The sequence below is a fragment of the Euleptes europaea genome, chromosome 18 (assembly GCF_029931775.1).
Source record: "Euleptes europaea isolate rEulEur1 chromosome 18, rEulEur1.hap1, whole genome shotgun sequence".
Lineage (NCBI taxonomy): Eukaryota > Metazoa > Chordata > Lepidosauria > Squamata > Sphaerodactylidae > Euleptes > Euleptes europaea.
In genome coordinates, this window is record NC_079329.1 from 36,847,945 (window position 1) to 36,872,107 (window position 24,163).

Sequence of the window (24,163 nt, forward strand, 5' to 3'; positions counted from 1 at the left end):
TGCACATGGAACAGCCTTGCAGGAGAGGTCCAAGAGCCCGGCGAAAAACACAGCGCCCTGAGGCAGCAGCAGGTCAGCACCAAGAAGTCCCCTTCCCCGCCTCGTCTGCTCTCAGAGGGCCTCTTCTCTACAGCTGGTGTCGGCCAAAGCCCACGAGGGGGGCCACATGATCAGTGGTGGGCGAGACCCAACACTTGTGCCGAGCCATGGTCCTCAGGAGTCTCTGTCTCTCACACACCGAGGGACTCCCCGGGAGCTCATTGCCAGTGGGACGCCTGCAGCTTCTGCTGGTACTTCTGCCGGCGGATACAGCGGGGGCAGAAAGTAGCATTCACGTGGCAGCTGCTGTGGAAGACCGTCTTGCACTCGCTACACCTGTAAGGGAAGAGGCAAGTCAGCGCTAGAGAGACTCCCAAGAAACTGGGATGGGGAGGGCTAGGTTCTCCCTGCCACTTTAAGCAGGCCAATTTTTAAGCCTCCTTTCAGATCAGTGTGGTCTAATTTGGAGGGGGGAGGAGAAGGAGGAAGAAGAAGAGCTGGTTTTTAATAAGCCTATTTTCTCTACCTTTTAAGGAATCAAACCAGCTTACAATCTCCTTCCCTTCCTCTCCCCACAACAGGCACCTTATGAGGTAGGTGGGGCTGAGAGGTGGGAGAACTGTGACTTGCCCAAGGTCACCCAGCCGGCTTCATTTGGAGGAGTGGGGAAACCAACCCTGTTCACCAGATTAGAGTCCATTGCTCATGTGGAGGAGTGTGGAATCAAACCCAGTTCTCCAGATTAGAGTCCACTGCTCTTAACCACTACACCACGCTGGCTCAACTACACCACACTGGCTCAGTATTTTAGTACTCAGTATTCCTGGATCTGGGTTTTGGAATTCAGTACATCACACACTGCATGGTGAAATTCTGCCTGGCTGGAAAGGGATTGCAGATATATCTTGAGCAGGTCTCTGGAGAGGCAGCGTATACATTTTCCAAATAGATAAAACCAACCTTCCTGCAGAGCTTTTCCATCAGCTGATGGACAGACATGTATCACTTTCACACTTGCACAAGTGCCCTGAAAGGTGCCCCTCTGCTTTTCACACTTGCACCCCAACAGCAGACAGGGGCTGAAATGGGCTTCAGGTCACACAAGCCAATCTGGTCTGCGGGTGTTTGGGAGCTTCTCTCTCTCTTGGTTAATGTTCTAAATGGTCTGGTGCTTTGAGACCCTGAGACTCATGGGGCCTGCAAGAGGAAGTGGCCCTGGGCTGCCACCTGGGAGAGACAGCAGCTCCGGAAGTGCCCGCTGCTGCAGCCCAGAGGAAAGTGCTCCTGGGAGCCATTGTCCAGAGGGCTCCAGGCACATCCTGCCAGCCAGCTCGGAGCAGGCAGCAGGAAGCTGGGTCATCCCAGCAAACAGGCAGTCTTCCTGCAGCAGAAGACTTCAATGAGCTACACCCATCAGGTGCCTCAGAAATGTTTGCATAGGAACCGCCGGGAATAAATCTTTTCCAAGAAATTTAAAGCAATCTATCAGCTGCTCTCCCAGCCACAGTCCTCTCTGCGGGACTGAAAAGCTCAATTTCCACAGCTTTGTGGGATAAGCTGGGAGTCTGTGTTTGTGTGTGTGGGGGGAGTGAAATGATGTAACTTGAAGGATTCTTCTCAGCATCCTACCCTTCCCTATGGAAGGCGCATCTCCCCTGCAGCACTTGGTCCTCCTTCTCTTCCTCTCCTACTACCTATTACTAGAAAAGCTGCCCTCCTGCATCCATAGAATCAGAAGAGGCATTGTGGGATCATGTGGCACAAGATACCGGGGGGGGGGGGGTGTATTCCTAAGAGAAGCCTTGCCACATAATACTAGATTTTGCATTTGGCACATTGAAGTCGAAGACATGAGAAATACATCAGTGAGATGTATTCTTCCATACCCTGCCCACACACAAAATCCAATTACTTAGAAAAGCTCATGCTGAGGGAGTGGGAAGGGCAGTTAGAGGATGCTCACCTGGTCGTCGTGTTGAACTCAAAGGGAAAGATGATGTCGTTGCTGTTACAGATCTGGCAGATGAAACCACGCTGGGTGCAAAGGTCACAGTTGTAGACGTGGTGGGAAGCAAACTGAATCAGGGACTGAAGGAATGTCTCAAACACACCGTCTGCTATCTGGGAATGGAAACACACCATGAGCAGGTTGTGAAAGGTGAGGAGAAGGGAATGCGCCACACAGCAAGAAGCATTCCCCTGAGGCAAATGACACAACGGGAGGCTAAAGGCTGGCCCTGACACTTTCCCCTCTGAAGTGTGCCCCAGCGCCTGTTTTCGAAACTCCTGGGAAATGGAAAAGTAATGCTAGAAGAGCCACTCTGAGCATGTGCAGACCTCTTTTCAGAGTCTGATTTGCTCCTGCTCTCCACTGTAGGCACACTCTGGTAGAGAGGGTGTAGAGCAGGGATCCCCAACATGGTGCCTTTGGGTGCCTGAGCACCCACCGACACTTTTTCTGGTGCATGCCAAGTGGTTTTAGGAAGTGGGTGGGGCCAGGTAGGGCTTTTGCACAGCGAGCCTTCTGATTGGCTGTGCAGATTTTTAAAAATCTTGCTTTGGCAGTCGCTGCCACCCAGCACAAGGATCTTCACTGTGTGGCTGAAGTTAATCGGTGGAGGCCATTTTTGTGGCTAACCCCACCTCCTGCAGTAGCCATTTTGTTGCTGTGCCCACCGTGCCGTGTCAGAATTCCAAAGATGCTCACAGGCTCAAAAAGGTTGGGGCACCCCTGGTATAGAATCACCTGCTTGGGGATTGCTGGATTTGGGCTGGGGGGGGGAGTGAGGCCCACCCTGCTGGGAGGGATGGGAGCTCAGAGGCGTTCTCTTGGGGCTCGGTCCCGCCCACCTCTAGCTGGGACAGCCCCTGGAGGACACCCATCTCCTTCCAGAGCTCATACCTGATTCAGGTCAGCCACGCTGTATTTATGGAGACTTTCCAGGAGGTAATGCCGGTGGTCAAGCCTTCAGTGAGAGGACAGAAGGAACAGAGGCATCAGAACCAGGCAACTGCGGGGCTCTTCAGAGCAGGCCTGGCTGTGGCTCAGTGGCAGAGCATCTGCTTGGCATGCAGAAGGTCCCAGGTTCAGTCCCTGGCATCCCGACTGGGCAAGTAGGTGACGTGAAAGACCTCTGACTGAGACCCCGGAGAGCTGCTGCTGGTCTGAGAAGACAATACTTGCTTTGATGGACCGAGGGTCTGATTCAGTATAAGGCAGCTTCATGTGTTGTGTGTTCCTAGAGACCCAGAAGCAATACAGTCCCTGCCCCAAATCAGGTGCCACAGAGAGAGAGAGGGGGGCTGGGGAAGGCTCTCTCTATTTCTGTCCCTTCTTATTTTCTCAGCTCCCCACAGGTGACGGGAGTGCAAGTGCAGCCATTTTGGCAGCAAGAGGGGGGAATAAAAACTGAGCATTGTGAAGCGAGGGAGGACAGCTCCCCCACCCTCCAAAGATGGAAACTGCCGCAGGCCTTGATCACAATCCAGGGCTCTGGTGACTTCCCAGTCGGGGGATGCCTGGACCGGGCACTTGAGCACACGCTTGTGAACTTGTTTTCAGGGCTCCAAGTATGCTAATATTATGCTACTTTCAAGTATCATATCATCATAAACATTAATTTAAAAAAGGCTCTAGGGCCTTCCGGCTCCGAAGGCTGGCTTGACCACTTAGCTTGTTTTGCATAAGATACGGGTCAGAGATTCCCAAACCATTTCTCAGGACACATTACTGTGCTGCCTGAGGGGCTGAAGTTTGCCTCTTTGCCCTCAGTGTATGATTATTCCTTTGGGAGCGAGAGATCCTGCGCTTTGGTGGCAGAGCACAGGTCCTGCAGGTGGACAACCCCAGGCTCCCACCACAGCACCTGTGGTTACTGGGTGAAGGAAATCACAACATTCCTTTGCCTGAGATTCTGGACAGCAGCTGCTAGGCAACACTGAACTGGATGGACCAGAGGCCTGATTAGACAGAAGGCCATTTCATATGGAAGGCACCTAGTGGAATACGTTCACCACTCTACACCTGCCAAAAAATGGCTGCTTGTTTTGCACTCTGGGTTCAATCCCTGGCTGCAAAAAAACCCCAAAACACACGCACACCGACCAGAGCAGACCATAATGAGCTGGATGTGTTGCCCATTCTACAGCAAAGTTAGATCAAAGCTTATATCCCCCCTGCTTGGTAAACTCCCTGAAGAGTCAGCTGAGCTTTTGGTAAAGAAGCTCCTATTAGGAGAAGATCCTCAGCTTACGCTCCAAACTGCCAAGTTCTGCGCTGTTGCTATTAAAATACATAGAACTTTATTTGAGAATGATGGTTAAAATATTTTACAATTTTATCAATTTTAAGGTGATAATTTTAATCAGGGGTTGTTTTTATGATCTTACACCTTTATTTGTACGGGCAGTCTCTGATTCTGCAGTGCAAAACTATTGAGTCTGGAAATTTTGATGTGTTGGCATATGATTGGTCGTTGGCTGTATTAATAAATTTGATTTGATTTGAATGAGCTGGATGGACCAACAGTATAAGGCAGCTTCATATACAAACAGAGGCAGGAAAGGCATTCTGTGATTCCTTGGTGCTGCTCATACTTCAACAGGCAGGGCGTAAAAGGATCTCAGGAGCATCCCTGTTACCCACAGAGCTGTGAGGGTCTCTGTCTTTGTGTCTCTGCTTTCCATCACCTGCGGTGTTATCAGTGAACTCGTAAAAGCAGTTCACACCTTCTGGTCTCAGGCGCCAGGCCTGATGGCCCATGTATCTTCCCCCCCCCGCTGTTCTTCCTGCCAGTACTCCCTCAGGCCGGTGCGGCCTTGGAAGTGTGATAGCCGCACCAGACTTCCTGGGATCCGTCTGATGTTTTGTATTATGCCAAGCTTGTAACTTCCCATAACAATAAGTGTGAACCCCAGTGCCCCAGTGCCCTGGAGTCAATATATTCTGTAAACCCGTATAGCCCCTCACTTGCAACTTTCTACCTGTGCCTGTCTCATCTCCTGAAGGCTTCAATAAATCTATTGTTTCTGTATCAACGTCTGAGCAACTGATTTGGAGAAGCAAACTCAGAGAGGGGGATCTCTCACATTAAGTTGCAAGTCCTTGCCTCTCGGACTGCAGCTGTACCGCTTTGGACAGAATGTCAGCCGACGAGGACACCACTCCTAACCCCGATGCCCCCAAGGAACCGGACGAGCCGGAGAAGCCGGACCCGAAGGAGGAGGGAGCCAAGCCAAAGAAACCGAAGGGTCGCGCCCCCGACCAAGATCGGGACGAACGTCCCCGGGGGCTTACTTATTGGCTGGACTCTCCCAAGGGCTGGTCGCTCTCGCGGACTGCGGCGAAGGATCGCCGGTTGGCCTTCCCCAGCACGGGACTCGAAGGGGACCCGGCCCGCAAAGAGGCCCTCATGGAGGAAGAACGAAAGCAGTGGCAGGAAGACCGCCGGGCTATGCAGGAGCAGATGGAGACCATGCAACGCGTAATGGGTGAGATGGCCACGGCCCTAGATGCGCTGAAGTTGCAACCTCCAGCCGGTGCTCCCCCAGACGGGGCGCCGGTAGTTCCGCCCGCAACCCCTGCCCCCCCGGCCCGTCGGGACCTGAAAGTCACGTATGACGGGTCGGGAGACCAGTTGACCTTTTTTATGGTCCAAGTAGACATTTTTATGCGGGAACAAGGCCGAACCTTCGTTTCTGAGGAGTCCCGGGTGCAGTACGTGGCTTCCTTACTGCAAGGGGAGGCGGCTGCCTGGATGGTGTTGCAGTATGAACTCCGCTCGCCGGTGCTGCGAACCCTGGACGAGTTCATGGTAGCACTCCGAAACCGTTTTGAGGACCCGACTCTGGGTGAGCGCGCCAAAGCCTCCCTGATGCAACTGCGCCAAGGGACTAAGTCGGTGGCGCAGTATGCAAGTGAGTTCCAGTCACTGGCTAGCCGAATTCTGGACTGGAGTGAAGCTACCTTGGTACAATGTTTCAGGGAGGGTCTCAACCCAGACCTCCAACATTGGGCCTTCATGCAAGGGAACCCCCCGGATGTGGAAGGTTGGGTTCGCCATGCTGCTGACATCGAGAATCGCAAACAACTCCTGAACTTGTCCAAGCAACGGCTTGGGCGAGACCCCAGGCCCCGAGGTGACCGTGGCCGGGAACTCCGGCAAGGGGGTGGCGGGGGTCTCTCGGCCGCGGAACGCCGCAAGCGGTTCGAGGCCGGCGTCTGCCTGATCTGCGGGGGAAAGGGTCACTTTGCATCGCAATGCCCCTCTCGCTCAGGCCGTCCGACCCCCCCCCGCCAAACCCAGGCCGAGCCGACGAAACCGGCCGCCGACAGCCAGCCTCGCCGCAGAAGTGGACCACTGAGCCGGCGCTCCGGCGCACCCTCCGCTCTCCACGCGCGCCCCCAGGATGGGGCATCCGACTCTACAGTCCCATCGGGGTCCCGGATTACAAATACCGTCTTTGATTCGGACGGCTCCCCGGAAGCCACCACTCCGTCCCCCTCTTCCAGCGAGGAGGAAGAGTGGGAACAGCCGGCAAAAAACGCCGTCGGTCTGCTGTAGAGGGGGCTCCGCAGCAGACCGTCCCTATCGTTGTGCAAGGAGCTCCACCGATGGTAAGCGCCCAAGAGGACAATGTATTTGTGCGTGTTCATCTGTCCCTACCCAAAGGGGGCCCCCCGTTAGAGGTCCCCGCGTTGGTCGACTCGGGGTGTGCCCGCACCATGATAAATGAGGAAACTGCCAAGAAGTTGGGTGTCCGGCGCAAGCGGCTTCCGGGACCCCTCCGTTTTTCCCAAATGGACGGGAGTGACTTTAAACGGGGCCCTGTGACCCACAGAACTGCAGCCGTGATTATGTCCGTGGGGGAACATTGGGAACGGTTGTATTTCACCATCGCCCCTATTGTAACCCCTGTGGTGTTAGGGATGAACTGGTTAAGGGGACACAATCCCTCCATTGATTGGGTTAAACGGGTGCTTTCCTTCCCCGAAAACCCCTGTGGGTTGCATGACAAGGAACGGGTACTCAGAACTCCAGCCGCCGCACTGGTAGGGTCCCCCGCCCCAGTCTCTCCTCAATTACCCTCTGAGTACTCGCAGTTTACTGATGTTTTCGATGTTAGAGAGTGCGACGAACTGCCTCCCCACAGAGAAACGGACTGTGCCATCGAGATTGTAGGGGAAGGCAAACTGTCTAAGGGAAAGGTTTACCCCATGAGCCCTAGTGAAAAGACTGTATTGCGAGACTATCTGGATGTCAATCTGGCGAGGGGTTTCATACGCCCCTCCAAGGCTCCTTATTCAGCCCCAGCTTTCTTTGTAAAGAAAAAGACGGGAGATTTAAGACTGTGTATTGACTTTCGCAGACTGAACGCAGTCACCCAGTCTAATGCTTACCCCCTCCCTCTTATTCCTGACCTTCTAGCACAATTAAAGGAGGGCCGAATCTTCACCAAACTGGACTTGGTAGAAGCCTACCACCGCATTCGCATCAAAGAAGGAGACGAACCCAAAACGGCCTTTTCCAGTTGTTTTGGGATGTTTGAGTACCTGGTCATGCCGTTCGGACTTTCGGGGGCTCCGAGTGTCTTTATGCAATTAATTAATGAAGTTTTGCATGATTTACTGTTTCGGGGGGTGGTGGTATTTCTCGATGACATTCTTATTTACTCTGAGACCATGGAAGAACATGTGCGCCTAGTGCGAGAAGTGCTCCAGCGGCTGCGGGAGCACAAACTGTATGCTAAGGTGTCCAAGTGTGAATTCCACCAACCTTCTATTACATTTCTGGGGTATGTGATTTCCCACCAAGGGTTGGAAATGGACCCCGCCAAGGTCCAGGCGGTGCGGGACTGGGAAACCCCCACTACCCGCCGCCAACTTCAACAGTTTTTGGGGTTTGCCAACTTTTACCGGAATTTCATTCCCAATTTTGCCCAAGTTGCGCTTCCCCTCACTGCCCTGTTGCGTACCAAGGACAGGGGGGCTAGCGCCGCACTCCCCTCAGCCCGTCTGCAATGGTCTCCCCAGTGCCAGCAAGCTTTTGAACGTTTAAAGCTACTTTTTTCATCCGAACCCGTTTTGGCTCACCCGGATTGCACCAAGCCCTTCGTGGTGCAGGTGGATGCCTCGGATGTAGCCATGGGCGGGGCCCTATTGCAGAGGGATGAGGGGGGACGGTTGAGGCCATGCGCCTACTTCTCCAAGAAGTTTTCCCAGTCCGAAATCAACTGGGCCATTTGGGAGAAGGAGGCAGCAGCGGTCAAACATGCCCTTACCATATGGAGACACTTCTTGGAGGGGGCCGAGCTGCCGTTCGAAGTGTGCACAGATCACAAGAATCTTGAGGCTCTCAAGGGAGCTAGAAAACTCAATGCCAAACAAATTCGGTGGGCCCAATTTTTTGCAAAGTTCCGGTTCACCCTCAAACATGTCCCTGGCAAAGAAAATGCCCTAGCTGATGCTTTGTCACGACTTCCCCAGTATCGCAACGATTTCGATCGCCCCGTCGACTCCCTGTTCACTCCCGAACAGCGAGGGGAAGTCCCTGGCTTGGCCGTCACCACCCGATCCCAAGCCCGCCAACCGGAGACCCCCCCTACGCTCAAAGGTATCCCGGAAGCATTCCAACAGCGGCTCCGGGACGCCTCCTTACAGGAGGAGGAGCACCATCTCCTCCCCACTGGCTTGGAACGAACCAACACTTGGTGGGTGCAAGGGGGGAAACTATATGTCCCATCTTCCCTTCGCAAAGAAGTATTGGGACTTGTACATGGGGCCAGGCTAGCGGGTCATTTTGGTTTCGTAAAAACGCTTCACCTGGTTCGAAGGCAATTCTGGTGGCCCGGTATGAGATCTGATGTAGAGTTGTATGTGCGCAGCTGCCCCACCTGCGCCACAGCCAAGAAACGGATGGGAAAACCCCCGGGGCTTCTCAAACCGCTTGAGAACCCCGCCCGTCCCTGGGAAGTCATCGCCATGGATTTTATCACCGACCTACCTCCAAGTCGGGGGAAAACGGTTCTCTGGGTTATCACAGACCTCTTTTCCAAACAGGTTCATTTCGTTCCATGTGCAGGTCTTCCTTCAGCCCAGGGCTTAGCTAAACTGTTCATCACGCACGTCCTCAGACTACACTCGATCCCGAGGAAGGTCCTCTCCGACCGGGGGGTCCAGTTTGTTGCCAAATTCTGGCGGGCTTTCCTGAAGTTAATGGGAGTGGAGGAACAGGGCCTTTCTTCCGCCTATCACCCCCAAACGGATGGTCAAACGGAACGAGTAAATGCGGTGGTAGAATGTTATTTGCGTTGCTATGTAAATTTCCACCAGGACGACTGGGTCGACCTGCTGCCATTTGCCGAATATGCGTACAACAATGCGCCTCATTCCTCTACCGGCTTTAGTCCCTTCCAAGTTATATACGGGACGGATTTTGGCCCTTTCGGTTCTGCCCCCGTCTCGCCTGAGCTCCAGTCTACCCCTGATCTTCAGGAGTGGATTCAGGTGGTTAAATCCACCTGGCCATGGTTGCTCAAAAATCTGGAAAGGGCAAAAAGCAAGTACAAGGAACAAGCAGACAAACACCGGTCTCCGGGATGGGAACTCAAGGTGGGGGAGCAAGTCTATCTGTCCACCAAAAACCTCCGCTCTCTTCGCCCCTGCAAAAAACTGAGCGACCGTTATGTAGGACCTTTCCCCATTACCAGAGTAATCAACGAGGTTACCGTGGAACTGAGTCTCCCTAAGACTCTCAAGGGAGTTCATCCAGTCTTCCATATAAGCCTCCTCAAACCTTATGTAGCAGCTCCCCAGTTCCACCCCCCTCCCGCTCATGAGATTCCTACCGTAGTAGGAGGGGATACCCATTTGGAAATATCCAAGGTTTTAGATTCCAAATGGAAGAAGGGGAAACTGTTTTACTTTGTTCGCTGGAAAAACCTTGGCTCCGCTCATGACGAATGGGTGGCCGCACCCCACATGGCAGCTCCTCGCTTGGTCCGAGAATTCCACCTCGCTTATCCCGATAAGCCTCGTCCTCTCGGAGGGGGGCCTTAAGGGGGGCAGAATGTGAGGGTCTCTGTCTTTGTGTCTCTGCTTTCCATCACCTGCGGTGTTATCAGTGAACTCGTAAAAGCAGTTCACACCTTCTGGTCTCAGGCGCCAGGCCTGATGGCCCATGTATCTTCCCCCCCCCGCTGTTCTTCCTGCCAGTACTCCCTCAGGCCGGTGCGGCCTTGGAAGTGTGATAGCCGCACCAGACTTCCTGGGATCCGTCTGATGTTTTGTATTATGCCAAGCTTGTAACTTCCCATAACAATAAGTGTGAACCCCAGTGCCCCAGTGCCCTGGAGTCAATATATTCTGTAAACCCGTATAGCCCCTCACTTGCAACTTTCTACCTGTGCCTGTCTCATCTCCTGAAGGCTTCAATAAATCTATTGTTTCTGTATCAACGTCTGAGCAACTGATTTGGAGAAGCAAACTCAGAGAGGGGGATCTCTCACAAGAGCCCAGTTCAACTGCTAAGTCCCCAGTGACCACACAGGAAGTGTCAAAATGCCTCCCCACTTTCAATCCGGAACTGCCCACCCACAGTATCAAAATGTTTGAGAAACGTGGACCTGGAGATCTGGCTGCAGGAAGGGTTTTTCTCACTCCCAAAGGCCAGAAGAAACCAACAGCAACAACTTTGTCCCTGCATGTCTGAAGAGCATCCATCCCTTTTCAAAACTGCACCTACTTTTTTTCATGCATGGTGGTCTTGCAAGAAGATGAAAAAAAAATTGGAGTGAAGTTCATACTGAAATGCAAAAAATTCTAAAAGTTAAATTTGCTATGGATTCCAAAACTCTGTTGTTAAAATTTTTACCATAAGTTTTTGAAAAATCCCATGGAAGAGATGTTTAGGTACATGATTACGGCAGAAAGAGTGATGATTGCCACAAAATGGAAAACAGAAGATTGTCCAGGCTTAGAAGATGTGAAGGAGAAGTTAGCAGAGTATGCTGCGATGGCCAAGCTGACAAGTTATGTAAACAGACGACCCAGTGAAGAGTTTCAAAGAAACTGCAAATTATATAGTGCATATGTTTCTTCAAAAAAGAAACAAAAAAGTTTAGTTATAAGGCCATATCAATTATACTAAGTAAAATGTGTCTAGTGGAACTCAGTTATTATTAATAATTAACTAATACTTGATTATAAATGAGACTGTAAATTAAATTTTAATCATTGTGTTAGAATAAGGTATATAATTATGCGAGGGAAGGATATTATATCAAGTAGTATATATTCAGTGTGACTAAGATACTACAGTCAATATATGAAAACTATAAGACGGGATCAAAATTGGTTGAGAAAGATTAAAAATCTAACAAACAAATAAACAAACAAATAAATAAGGAGGGACGATCTAGGCGATGTGACAGCCATATATGTGAAGCGCTTTCCCTTCTCTACTTGCATGGACCCCGGGGGTGGGGGGAGAACAGGTTTTGGGCCCAGCCGGTAAAGATGGAAGACGACTGCCTGTGCAGCAAGGACTCACCGCTTGGTGATCTCCTTCAAGGCGCCACTACGGCAGAGGACGAGGTAGTCCCCAAGGAGCTTCAGCTGCTCACGACTCCTGCAGATGCTCCTCATGAGGTCCACGTGGTCATAGAGGGTCTCATTCACCAGCTTCAGGTCAATCAAGGGCTGGTTGCAAATCTGGGTCAGGAATTTCAGCGCCTGGCGACAGACCTAAACAGACAAGGCTGGATGAGGCTGTGGTGCAACACCCAAAGCAGTCCTTGTTAGAGTGGCATTCACGCGGACGGAAGGGTTACTGTTCTCAGGCCAAGCACCTCTAAGTTATGGATGAACATCTCGATTCTGCAAAGAATTTTCTAACCGTTAGAGCGGTTCCTCAGTGGAACAGGCTTCCTCAGGAGGTGGTAAGCGCTCCTTCCCTGGAGGTTTTTAAGCAGAGGCTAGATTGCCATCTATCAGCAATGCTGATTCTACGACCTTAGGCAGATCAAGAGAGGGGAGGGCATCTTGGCCATCTTCTGGGCATGGAGTAGGGGTCACTGGGGGTGTGGGGGGGAGGTAGTTGTGAATTTCCTGCATTGTACAGGGGGATGGACTAGATGACCTTGGTGGTCCCTTCCAACTCTGTGATTCTATGATTCTATTCTATGATTCTAACCAGGCTGACTCCCCTCCACACAAACTCATCTGCCATCAGTCCCTTTCTCAAGAACAGGCCTACTCCATAATCACGTCATGCAAGGGCAGAAGCTGGCAACCAGATGAAATTAACGATCCTGTTTAGAAAAGCAAACTTGCAACTCCTCTGAGTGAGGCCTATGAAGGCCGTTGCCAATGAAAACACCAAAGCCAGAAGATCTGGGGTGGAGGGTGGGGGCTTGAGCACCCTGGGTCAGAGGTATTCGCTTCATCCCACAACAGCACAAAGCGGAGCTTCCAAATGTGTACTCTTTGTGCAGAGAGCCAGCATGGTGGTTAAGAGCAGTGGACTCTAATCTGGAGAACTGGGTTCAATTCCCCTCTCCTACACATGAAGCCAACTGGGTGACCTTGGGCCAGTCTCAGTTCTCTCAGAACTCTCTCAGCCCATGTGGAGGCAGGCAAAGGCAAACTACCTCCAAATGCTTCTTGCCCTGAAAACCCTACGGGGTCGCCAAAAGTCAGCTGTGACTTGATGCCAAAATCACACAAACACACTCTGTGTGTGCTAATTAAGCAAGTTGCAGGTGACAACAAATCAGATTAAAACCATCTTACATCAATTCCCAGTAAATCACAAAACATTTAAATAACAGCCCAGAGATACGCCTCCTCCAAAGATTTGACAGCCCTTTGAAAGGGCAGCGGTAGCCACTACCGAAAAGGCCTGGGAGTAAGTAGTGGTTCAGTGAACTACTTTAAGGAGGGCACCGCTGATGGCTTTTGATCTGCAGAGCATAGCTGGCACATGCGCTCACAGCAAGGAATTGTGCTTTAATGTGCAGCATTAACACAGCCCTGATGTGTGGCTTCTTCGCTTTGCCTAGCACCTACCACACTAGGGCTAAAGAAACGGTCACCAGGACTAAGAAGTTATTTACATTTTGTTGGTGGACTCTGCAATTATGCTGTTCTTTATTTTTCAGGTGATAGAAAAAGAGGTGCACACATTTGCATGGGCGGTAAGCCCTTGAAGACAGAGGTGAGACCCTGACGAGGAACTGGAACAATGGCCCACTGAAAGCCCCACACAGACCTTCAGACAGTTAAACTAAAACTGCACACATAAGGGTAGAAATATGTATAAAAGAAATAGAAACAGGGCTTCAAGGGATCTCCAAGCTCATCTAGTCCAACCCCCTGCACAATGCAGGAAATTCACAACTACCTTCCCCCCTCCCCCAGTGACCCCTGCTCTATGTCCAGGGGAAGGCAAAACACCTCCAGGATCCCTGGCCAGTCTGGCCTGGAGGAAAATTCCTTCCTGACCCCAAAGTGGTGATCGGCATTACCCTGGGCGTGTAAGAAAGGGCCACGAGAGCTGAGCACTGGCTCACCCCTTCCTGCCCTCCCTGCAGAACTACATTGCTTTCTGTGACTGTAACTTGTCATCATGCAAGTATGTATGCTAAGCAACCACATTTGAAAGGATTGGATGATCCAAACGTTGGCAGCCCCCCCCCCCCAACCCCACATGAAAAACTTTCCCCTCAAGCTGCCCAGACATACTGGATACCGGGTGAGATCCCAGTTATGGATCAGGCGTGAAGGAATCACCAGCTCGTCGTCCCGGTGGCAGCTGTCACAGTAATAGAGGCCTGTGAATGAACACAACTTGGGCTTTGGAAAGGAAAAGCCAATCTGTCTGGAGCAGCCTGGAAGAGAAGCACACATGGTCAGGACTTGCAAGGGTGCCACGAACTGGCCCTTGGCTACCTCTCTGTAGGCACGAGGGCTCTCACCTTGTTAAGCCCCCAAGGTTGGCCCTTCCTCTTTCCTAAGCTACCCCTTCTTCTCTTCAAGCTGTCCACAATGTGTTGGATCGCTCCATTAGTGCAGCATTCCCATGACTCAACCTCACTTTCATTTCGTCAGAGGCCCCCGCCCCCACCCCCACCCTGGCCGCCTACAAGCCTGTGGCTGGAAGACAAGACAGATCCATCCTAAAATCTGTGTCACCTCCAGCCATCCCATATGGCTGCAGAGCACCAGAAAGGTAGGCCTAATCCCAAAAAAACCCAACCCCCAGTTATCCCCCAGTGCACCTGCTAAACCTCACAGCCAAAAGGGGAAACTGTACCACTGGCTACACTGACTCTGACAGAAAGAAGAAGTGAGCTGTGACTCACAAAAGCTCACACCCTGTCAGAAATTTTGTTAGTCTCTAAGGTGCTACTGGACTCTTGCTCTTTTCTACAGAAACATTTTGGGTTACAGATACCCGCTTACAAAAAAGGATGAGCACAAGAGACAAAGAAGAGCTCGGCCCTACTTTCTCCTTACCCTTGTGAATCCATCACATCCTCTCTCCCCCCTCCTGATCAAATCTTTTCTCTTTCTTTCTTTAAAACATTTATACCGCACTTTATGTCCTCAGACTCAAAGCAGCCTCCCGAAAAACATATATTTTTTTATTCAGCAGCCCTTATCTGAAATTCCTGACGTCCACGGCAATGGACTCATTCTTGACGGACAGCAGAGAAAAACTAGTTAAGAGTCCTAAGGGAGGACTTGCTGTACTCTGATCAACTAAGCAAAGCAAAAATACAGCACAGATACCAACAGCGAACTGTGGAGAAACAAAGGTATCAAGCTCACAATAGTAATGCAAAAAGTGCTCTATTATTTACAAGTGCAAAGCGTCAAAAATATCATGAACATATACAAACATAACACAATGACAATGTGCAGACGAAAGTTACCCGAAGAAGACAAATGCCTGCAAAAGTAAGTACAATGACTTGTTTGACAACTTTCTTCTTCTAACAGAAAGCAATAATGGAGCCTAGAATCGGGGGAGGCACGCCTCTGCTGGAGCATTTGCCGGATGATTTAAACGCTTTCGCTGTCCGAAGACAGCTTCGTCAGCCGGTGGCGTCAAACTGTTGCTCCTTTAAATCCCTTATAAATAATTTTTCAATAGCAATCTTTCTCTTCCATGCACCTTTCTGGCTGCCTGAAGCAGTGTTTCTCCACAGTACTCTGATCAGCAAGGAACAAAATCAGCCTCAACGCAGGCCTGCTCCTCATAGCTCTCAAGACAAAGGTCAGCAGGCATCCATCACAACAAGGAGCAGGGCTGGCCCCATCACTAGGGCAAGCAGAACCATGCATGGCAACTCGGTGGCCACTGTTTAGTTTATGGTTATATTTTGAGCACTATGGGGTGCAACTAGATTTTCTGTCTCAGACACCAAAAAGTCTCAGGGCCATCTCTGTGAATGGACAACAAGATTTCTGAATCATCTTTTGGTCACTGGAGTTTCCCAAAATGATGCAGAGTACGTGCATGCCAACTGTACGTGCATCTTGCTCTCACTTTGCAGGAGGAAGGGAGGGCAGGGAGATCCAGTGGGGGTCACGGGTGTCAGAAGGGATGGATTTGACACAGAGGTAAGTCTGCTAACTGCAGACCTCAATCGAAGCCTCATCAGATGTTCCAGACCTGCTCCTCCCATGTCTCCACAGGCTTTACCAGACAAAGTCAAGAGGATCAGAAAGATGTAATCAAATACAAACACTGGAAGTCAACGATCTCTTGCCATTTCTGTGTCAGGAAGAGTCACCACGTGGAGATTTCTTGATATCCTTGTCTGGCCCCCAATCCCGCCTGCTCTTACCACAACTCAGAACCCCCAGAGCAAAGGTCTGATATCGCTGCCGCCACCTACCTGCACAAATAAAGCTCTGGCAATCCAGCCCCTTCTCCGTGGGGATGGCAACCAAGTACTGCAGGAGGAAGCCGTTCTCCTTGACGGTGTTCTTCAAGATGGCCTGCGAGGTCCCGTCCAGGTTGCCTCCGAGTGTCAGGGCCTCCTCGGCGGTTTCCAGGTAGGACATCAGAACTTGGCGGACTAGGTCTCTCCAGTCGGCCGCCTCCTCCGCATTCTGGGCTCTCAGCTTCAGCACCGCTTTCGAGGTGATGACCTTGAAGAAGGCTGGCCCGCCCAGGCTCACATCGGGAAGGATGTCCTGGATGGTCTCAACCCCGTAGCTGTTGCTCAGGGTTTTCTCGCCATTCCTGGTTCGGAAGCACTTCAAGGCTTCTAAGGACAAGGAGAACACAAAAGGGACCCAGGCCCGATCGGCTTCCAGGTACAGGACAGACTCCTTGACCGCGTCCAGCTCGGGGGCCAGGGCACCCGTCCAGTCCAGCCCGTTTTCGAACTGCAAGAAGCCCGACAGACTGCCAGGCTCCCCGCCGGCAGGGCTCACCTCGAGGTCCTCCACCACTTCCGGGCACTCAATCGTTTCCCAGTCCTCCTCTGGCTGAGGCCGGCACTTCTGAAGCGCTTCATGCAGCCGGTCCAGCCAGTCCTCTGCCTCATCTTGACAGGAGGCCCGAAGGCAAAGCTGTTTGCCCGAGAAGACCAGGTCGAAGCGGCCGTCATTGTGAACCCACCCCAGGGAGTCACAGCGTAGCAGGGAACAGCTCTCCACACACACCCGCTCCTCACTGTCCACAAAGAGGCGCAGCTCGAAGGGTGAGAGCTCGCAGAAGAACTCCTTCCAGATGCCCATGGCTCCCCGCCGCTCCAGGTTCCCCAGCTTCAGCAGGCCACGGAATGGATTGGAAAGGCCTGGGGGGGAGGGAAGAGCATTGTGGGTACATGAAGAGCTGTGCTGGCAGGGGCACTCACCACCCAAGGCGATGCCCCTGATAACATATAATTTTGCCCCCCCAGTCCAGCCCATTCCCTCCCATTATTCTTTCCTGGCCAGAAACCCAGTTACCTATTTGCCTCCGATGAACTACGCTAAAACCCTTTGATTCCTGCTCAGGGGATGGTCTGGATTTCCTGGCCTCTGGGGAGGGCATAGGAAGCATGCCCTGATGCATGGCATCACTTTGTATCAGCAGCTGGGCGTCAGCAGCTCTCTCTGGAGAAGGCCAGTGCGAAGAGGAGGGCCCCTTCCCCACCTCCTCAGAAGGAGGAAGGTGAAAATCATCCTCAGTGATCCAATTTGTTTTCTGTTGGGAAAGAAAAGGAAAATACATGCATTACGGGAGGTGCCGTGAGCCCAGACTGGCTTGCAGCATGTCTCATACTTGGATCTGGAGACCCTGGGGGGTGCAATTCTTTGTAAGGGCAGGGGCACAGGCCTTGCTGCACCATCCGTAGAATAAGAAAAGCGAGCTCTCTCCACTTTTTCTAACAAATGGGGGCAAGGACTCTTTACCAACAGGAATGTGACAGAATTGCCTTTTCCTGTCCCCCATGTACACACACATGTATTCCCCTGGCTTCTGCAATATCTCAGAGCAGCAGACCAACTGGTTGCACCAACTGGTGCAATGTACCAACTGGTTGCAGACAACCAAAAGCTCAGCCCTAGAAATTCTCATGAATTAATGACACCAAGGAGGCACAATCCTATTACAGTCCTAAAGTCATCATAGCGACTTCCCGTATACAACTGAACTGGTTTTCACTCTTATTTTCCAATACAGAGCCTACAGAGAGATGCCACTTTACACGCATCGACAATAACAGCTAATCAGGCTTTTCAACTGAGTACTGAATGTTCAGCTTTTGCGTGGCCCTGGTCTTTTTCTTCTCCTGTGATTGGTTCTTCTAACTGAGCAACGCGAAGCCCCTTCCGATCAAGGAGCAGAGAGGCTAATTGAGGACATGGGCCTGGGCCTCCTGTTGAAGTCTGCAGAATACTGTCCGAGACATGACCTTGTAGGATATGCATTGACAATACAGTCATGTTACCTAAATTTGCTTTTGAGGCACAGCATGTCGAGACAGGGCAGAGGCCTCTGTGTGAGATGTGTAGCCTGCCATGAGAACATTGATAATGGGCACCAGTGAAGGATGAGGGAAGGGCCTGGGGAGCCGAGACAATTTTAAAATCAAATTAGGGGTCCTCAAACTACTGAAATTTGAGAACCACGGCCCTTTCAGATTCAGCTCCCCTGAAACAGGACAGATGGCACATTTTATTTTATTTATGCTATTTATACTCCGCCTGTCTCACTGAGACTCAAGGCAGATTACACCCTGTAAGTCAAATATAATCACAGCATGGGACGTCCAATAAAACAGTGCAACAGTTTGGATTTAGAAAAAGAGTTGATTTTTACAGCCCGATTTTATCTACCTTTTAAGGAGAATCAAGCCAGCTTAAAATCTCCTTCCCTTCCTCTCCCCACAACAGACATCTTGTGAAGTAGGTGGGGCTGAGAGAGTTCAGAGAGAACTGTGACTAGCCTAAGGTCACCCAGCTGGCTTCAAGTGGAGGAGTGGGGAATCAAACCCGGTTCTCCAGATTAAAGTCTGCCCCTCATGTGTAGGAGTGGGGAATCAAACCCGGTTCTCCAGATCAGAATCCACTGCTCCAAACCACCGCTCTTAACCACTACACCATGAGACACTGACACACCGTCAAAGGCAGGAGGCTATTTGTCTTCTAGATATTTAAACTCTGGGGCAAAACGTACATGTTTTCACACTCGCTTCTGTAACCAGGTTTGATCCCCCACTCCTACACATGAGCAGCGGACTTTAATCTAGTGAACCGGGTTGATTTCCCCACTCCTCCACAAGAAGCTTGCTGGGTGATCTTGGGCTAGTCACAGTTCTCTCCAAACTCTCTCAGCTCCACCTACCTCACACTGTCTGCTGTGGGGAGAGGAAGGGAAGGAGAGGGAAGGAGATTGTAAAACGTAGAGAAAGTTGGCATATAAAAACCAACTCTTCCTCTTCTTCTAACTGTACAGAAATGATCAAAAGCAACCCACATGACATTTTACCAAAGCCTTGTAGGAATATCCAGTATCGTCAGAGGTGGGGGGAGGGTCAGATTCTGACCCAGGGGCCCCATTGTGTGGCTGGAATTCCAACCTGTTCCACCTCCAGGGATGCAGGAACCTACGATACCTCCTCATGTCAGCAAATATTAATTGCTATACAGCAGTCCGCTCTCTTCTTTAAATTTCAAAACATTTCCCCACCGAAATCCTTCTGCATAGCTAAGGAAATTCCTACCAGACAGCCCACCGGAGAGGCTGGTGAGGGAAGTTCTCCCATCCCTGGCTGGTTTCCATCGTGGCCATTCATGTGGCAGATGCTCGCTTCTACTTCACAGTGAATCTGGGGTGCATCCCGGTCTCGTCTGGCGATGTGTGCTCCGATTCGCTCGGGTGCAGGCTCCACCCCGGCACTAAGGGCTATCGAGTCCTTTGCTGTTTTACCTGTTTTTAGTGGGAGGACTCCACTGGGAGGCTGTGGGTCTGCAGGGGGAGGAGGCAACTGGACGACAGCAGGGCTTTCAGCTACTTCAGGACAAGGAAGGGGGGCAGTGCAGAAGCCAGCCACAGGAGAGGGGCCCCGTGGCAGGGAAGAGTTGGCTAGGATGGGGCTTAGCTTCTCTTCTGCAGATTCCAGTTTCTTTTGAGCTCTGCTGAATTCTGCTAACACCCTTGACAGAAGAAAAAATGAGAGGTTAATAAGAAAAGCGGACTACAAATAACGTAAATAATTTTTTTAAAAAAAATCACAAGTGAGAAAAGTGATCACACCTCCCAGTGCACTGCAAAGATTCCTTACAGCCCCCCATCCATCACCACTGCAGGGTTCCAGCCACACGCAGCCGACTGCCTCTGCTTACCCATACTTTGCCAGCTGCATTTATGTGAAATCCAGACTCAAAGGAAGCATTTCCATGCAGCCGAAAGTACATGCAGGCAATTTGTGCTGTTCTCTTATTCAAGGAGAGTTAAGAGGCTTAGAAGACAGGATCCCCCTTGTGGATCAGGATGTATGAAGTCAGTAGTCACACAACAGAATGTGCATGTTTTGGTTTCGCCAGGTTCGGACCAAGGTCAAGAACTGTTAACTGCCAAATTCCTCTCCTAGCCTTGGAAACTGCCCTCGTAGGGAGGGTGGTTGCCATGACTGCAACCGCTATCTTGGTATGTCCAATGCTCTTCCATATAGACCCCAGGCCGTGCCTTTAGTTCCCATTTGTGCCAATTTACCTGTTAGCTCTGTATACCTGTGTGTGTGTGTAAAGTGCCGTCAAGTCGCAGCCGACTTATGGCAACCCCTTATGGGGTTTTCAAGGCAAGAGACTAATAGAGGTGGTTTGCCAGTGCCTTCCTCTGCACAGCAACCCTGGTAATCCTTGGTGGTCTTCCATCCAAATACTAACCAGGGCTGACCCTGCTTAGCTTCTGAGATCTGACGAGATCAGGCTAGCCTGGGCCATCCAGGTCAGGGCGTATACCTGTAGGTTTTCTAATAAATCAACTCTCTTTTGGACTACTCACGTGTGGATGTTGTTTGTGGGATTACTACAGGGACAAGTGCTTACATGTGCATACACTCTCTCATTATTGGCTGAGCTGCTGTGATGTCATGAGCATTCTAACTGCTGTGAAGAAAGTAGAGGTCTATTTGAGGGAGGAAGAACCTCACACAGTGCCAGAGGCAGAAGAGGAAGGGTGAAAAACCTCACAGAGAGATCCATTGATAGGAAGGGCAACCTTCTGCAGGGCTTGCAGTGGGCTGAATGCAGAGGGGAGGCAGGTGGAGTTTCTCCCAGCAGTTTAGCCAGACTATCTCTTGCTGCCAGTCTCCAGTTGTAAACTGAACATGTTGTCATGCATTCTGCACATCCCATGCATTCTGAACATCCATTCTGAACATCCTTGCTCCGCAAGGTACAAGACGATAACTAAATTAAACCATTCTAGAACAAAGACTGAACCTTCCATCCAGATACTCACTCTTGGAGTGACCGGTCCAAGTCTCTTGCAGCCACGGTGCCAACTTCAGCACAATCTGAGATGGGCCCGTCACCCTGGCCTGGGCTTTGGGTACAGCTCCCAGGGAGGAGGCTGTCCGAGCCAAGGCTGGAGGAGAGCTGCGAGGATCCCGTCGTGCTAATGCTCAGATTGGATGCCATGAGTTTCTCTATCTGCTGGCTTTTTGCAAGAGGCATGGCAGCGGGGTGACCTTCGACCTCATCAGAGCCAGAAGACTGCGAGAGAGAGCCCAGCGACTCCTTCCTCCGTGGCTCCAAACTCACCAAGGGGTCCAGCAGTTCTGAGGCAGGGCACAGCCCTGAAAGCGAGAGAGGAGTGACCGTCCATTCATTCAAAACTGCTGACTTGTAAGAGAGGTCAAAGGCCAGGGAGGACAAGCCCCGCAGGTAACTCAGGAGGAACTCGCACTCCTCGGCGTCCAGCAGCAGGGCCGGTGAATGGTAATACTCCGAGAGGCGGGGCTTTTCGTGGAGGAGGAGCTTCAGGTAACATTCCATCAGGCCGTCGTTCAGCGCCAGTCTGAGCCACGCCCGGCAGCGCCCCACATCTGTGTTGATGAAGGCCAAGCATTCCAGTTCAGAAATTATGTTTCTGGAGGGAAATTAAAAACGGAAGCTGGGTGAAGAGAGAGCACAAGGCTCGTTAGCGCCGTACCTCCTTGGAGATCCTGAGAGGCAAGGAACCTGCCTTGTGTGGCTGCAGCCTACCCAGGAGTGCTGAAGGTCATACACTTCTGAAGTGAGGAGACGGAATGGAGGTCAAAGACACCAGACTAGGAAGCAAGCAAAATACATCCACACCTTGGCCACAGCTCACATGAAGCTGCCTTCTACTGAATCAGACCCTTGGTCCATCAAAGTCAGTATTGTCTACTCAGACCGGCAGCAGCTCTCCAGGGTCTCAGGCAGAGGTCTTTCACATCACCTACTTGCCTAGTCCCTTTAACTAGAGATGCCGGGGATTGAACCTGGGACCTTCTGCATTCCAAGCAGAGGCTCTACCACTGAGCCACAGCCCCTCCCCGTGGCTCATGCCCACTGAAGCCCTTTTAATACTTGCAAAGAGGCCCCAGTCCCTGGAATCTGTACCAGGGCTTACTCTTGATACCCACTCACCCCCAGAAAGCAATATGAAGCATGCCTCAAAGTGAATTTTGGTGACAACTATACTCTCCCCCCCTTCAAAACGGCAGCCCCCCCTCACCTGTGTGTGACAGATTTTAGAAGAGGCCAGAAAACTGGCTGGGGAAGGGGTGGGCGCCCCCCCAGTTTCCTCCCTTTGGTTCCAGCTTCCGTCTTGATGTGCTTGGCTTTCAGCCCGTGCACAAACACCGCCTCCAGTGCACAGCAGAGAGTGTTGGCATCCCCGTCATCACTGGTCACAAGTGCATCAGACGTCACATAATGCTTCTGCAGGGCTTTGATGGAGTACACCAGGTGCTTCTTGATCAGCTAGGGAAGCAGAAGAGCACAGGCTGTCTTAGACTGACTGGGTCATGACCTTCACTCTGAGCCTATGGTTGCCACTGCTGTGTTCCCTGGCAAGGCATCAAGTGGCCCATACTGCCCAAAGCTCTACATCTAAAGAGTTTGGTAAGGATTCAGATGAGAAACTATAGAGATGACTACAAGCGTTAAGTCACTTAAAGAAGTGGAATGTACAGGTTGGAGAATGAGAGAAAAGAGACACAATGTACCCTGTTGGGAACAAATGCCACAGCAGGATTAGATGCCTTCAGAGGCATAAAGGCCAGGGAAATTAACAGGAAAAATCCAAAATTGGGAATTTGGGGGAGCTCTGAAAAAGACTCCTATGAAATAAAATTAGCTATATGCTTTCTAAGACGGGACATTACTTACTCAAAATTTGTACTATGAAGATTTTATTGTAAGACCATCTACAGCATTAGAGAAGATAATTCCTGCAATTTTTTTTTGTGCTGTCAAGTCGCACTGGACTTATGGCGACCCCATAGGGCAAGAGGCATTCAGATGTCATTTGCCATTGCCTGCCTCTGTGCAGCGACCCTAGTATTCCTTGGTGGTCTCCCATCCAAATACTGACTAGGGCTGATCCTGCTTCTCTTCTGAGATCTGACAAGATCAGCCTACCCTAGGCTATCAAGGTCAGGGCTTGTATATGTGTGTGTGTGCCGTCAAGTCACAGTTGACTTATGGTGACCCTGTAAAGTTTTCAAGGCAAGAGATGTTTGAAGGTGGTTTGCCATTGCCGGCCTCCACATGATCTGAGAGAGTTCTGAGAGAACTGTGACTGGCCCAAGGTCACCCAACAGGCTTCATGTGAAGGAGTGGGGAATCAAACCCGATTCACCAGATTAGAGTCCGCCACTCTTAACCACTGCACCACACTGGCTCTCTTCCTGCATATACTTGCATATACAACATATTTTCAAAGATATGTTAATCACTGATTAAATGTGATTTACTTTGTCTGCTATTGATGGGCATGATTATAACACACTATTGAAGAGTTCAGTATTTTCAGAGTTACAAAGTTTAACTCGATTTCCAAATCTGCTGCTAGCCCTATTGTGACTATATGAGATTTTCTGTCCAAAACAACAACTTTATTTTGTTTACTATAAAAGTTGATCTCTAGTGACCACAATTATTTTTCGCTGTCTCTTAGGCAGCAGTTTGCAGTTTCTCTCTCAAGGACTGGGTATGTTCACAATTTTGCTTGCAGAACACTCAGGTGTTCGTACTTCGCACTCTTCTCACTACTGACAACACAGCCCAGAGGATCAATCAATACTCACCCGGGCAACTTCCTGGGGCTGCCGCCCGTTTTCAGCAGCACAGTTGGAATGCATGACTCCTCCTGCCCAGTTCTGGAATCACATGATAGCCTGAGGAAAAACAACCAGGGAAGGGGATAATTGAGCAATACAGACGCACGACCTCGATCCTGACCTCTCTTGATCATTACTCTGGACCACCTCTGCTGAGTTCATGCCATTTTAAGCCCACACAAGTAGAGCTGTGAGGTAGATGATGATCCTCAAGTTTACAACAGCCACAGGAGGCCATGAAAAAACGTTAAGCTTCTTTCCCCTTCCCTTTTCTGTGCCACAAGGGAGACGCCAGAATTGCACA

General features: G+C 50.9%; 1 protein-coding gene across 1 annotated transcript; it reads right to left on the reverse strand.

Moving 5' to 3' along the window:
• Positions 1–254: 254 nt before the first annotated feature.
• On the reverse strand, positions 255–23,922 carry PLEKHM1 (pleckstrin homology and RUN domain containing M1). The gene is made up of 11 exons (XM_056864701.1): positions 23,827–23,922; positions 22,251–22,498; positions 21,009–21,638; positions 19,279–19,699; positions 17,006–17,243; positions 15,943–16,851; positions 13,781–13,926; positions 11,589–11,782; positions 2,942–3,005; positions 2,003–2,160; positions 255–375 (listed from the first exon to the last, which is right to left on the reverse strand). Exons 1-11 carry the CDS (start codon positions 23,878–23,880, stop codon positions 258–260), a joined length of 3,180 nt encoding a protein of 1,059 aa, XP_056720679.1. The 5' UTR covers positions 23,881–23,922; the 3' UTR covers positions 255–257.
• Between the last annotated feature and the right edge of the window lie 241 nt (positions 23,923–24,163).

What these genes read in the sequence shown, in the direction of transcription:
- PLEKHM1 (XM_056864701.1), bottom strand. Translation starts at nt 23,880, where the DNA reads ATGCATTCCAACTGTGCTGCTGAAAACGGGCGGCAGCCCCAGGAAGTT. An exon ending in TTCCCTCACCAGCCTCTCCG is followed by an intron (nt 17,244 to 19,278) that starts GTGGGCTGTCTG and finishes CTTTCCCAACAG; the next exon opens with AAAACAAATTGGATCACTGA. An exon ending in GGGATCTCACCCGGTATCCA is followed by an intron (nt 11,783 to 13,780) that starts GTATGTCTGGGC and finishes TTGTCTGTTTAG; the next exon opens with GTCTGTCGCCAGGCGCTGAA.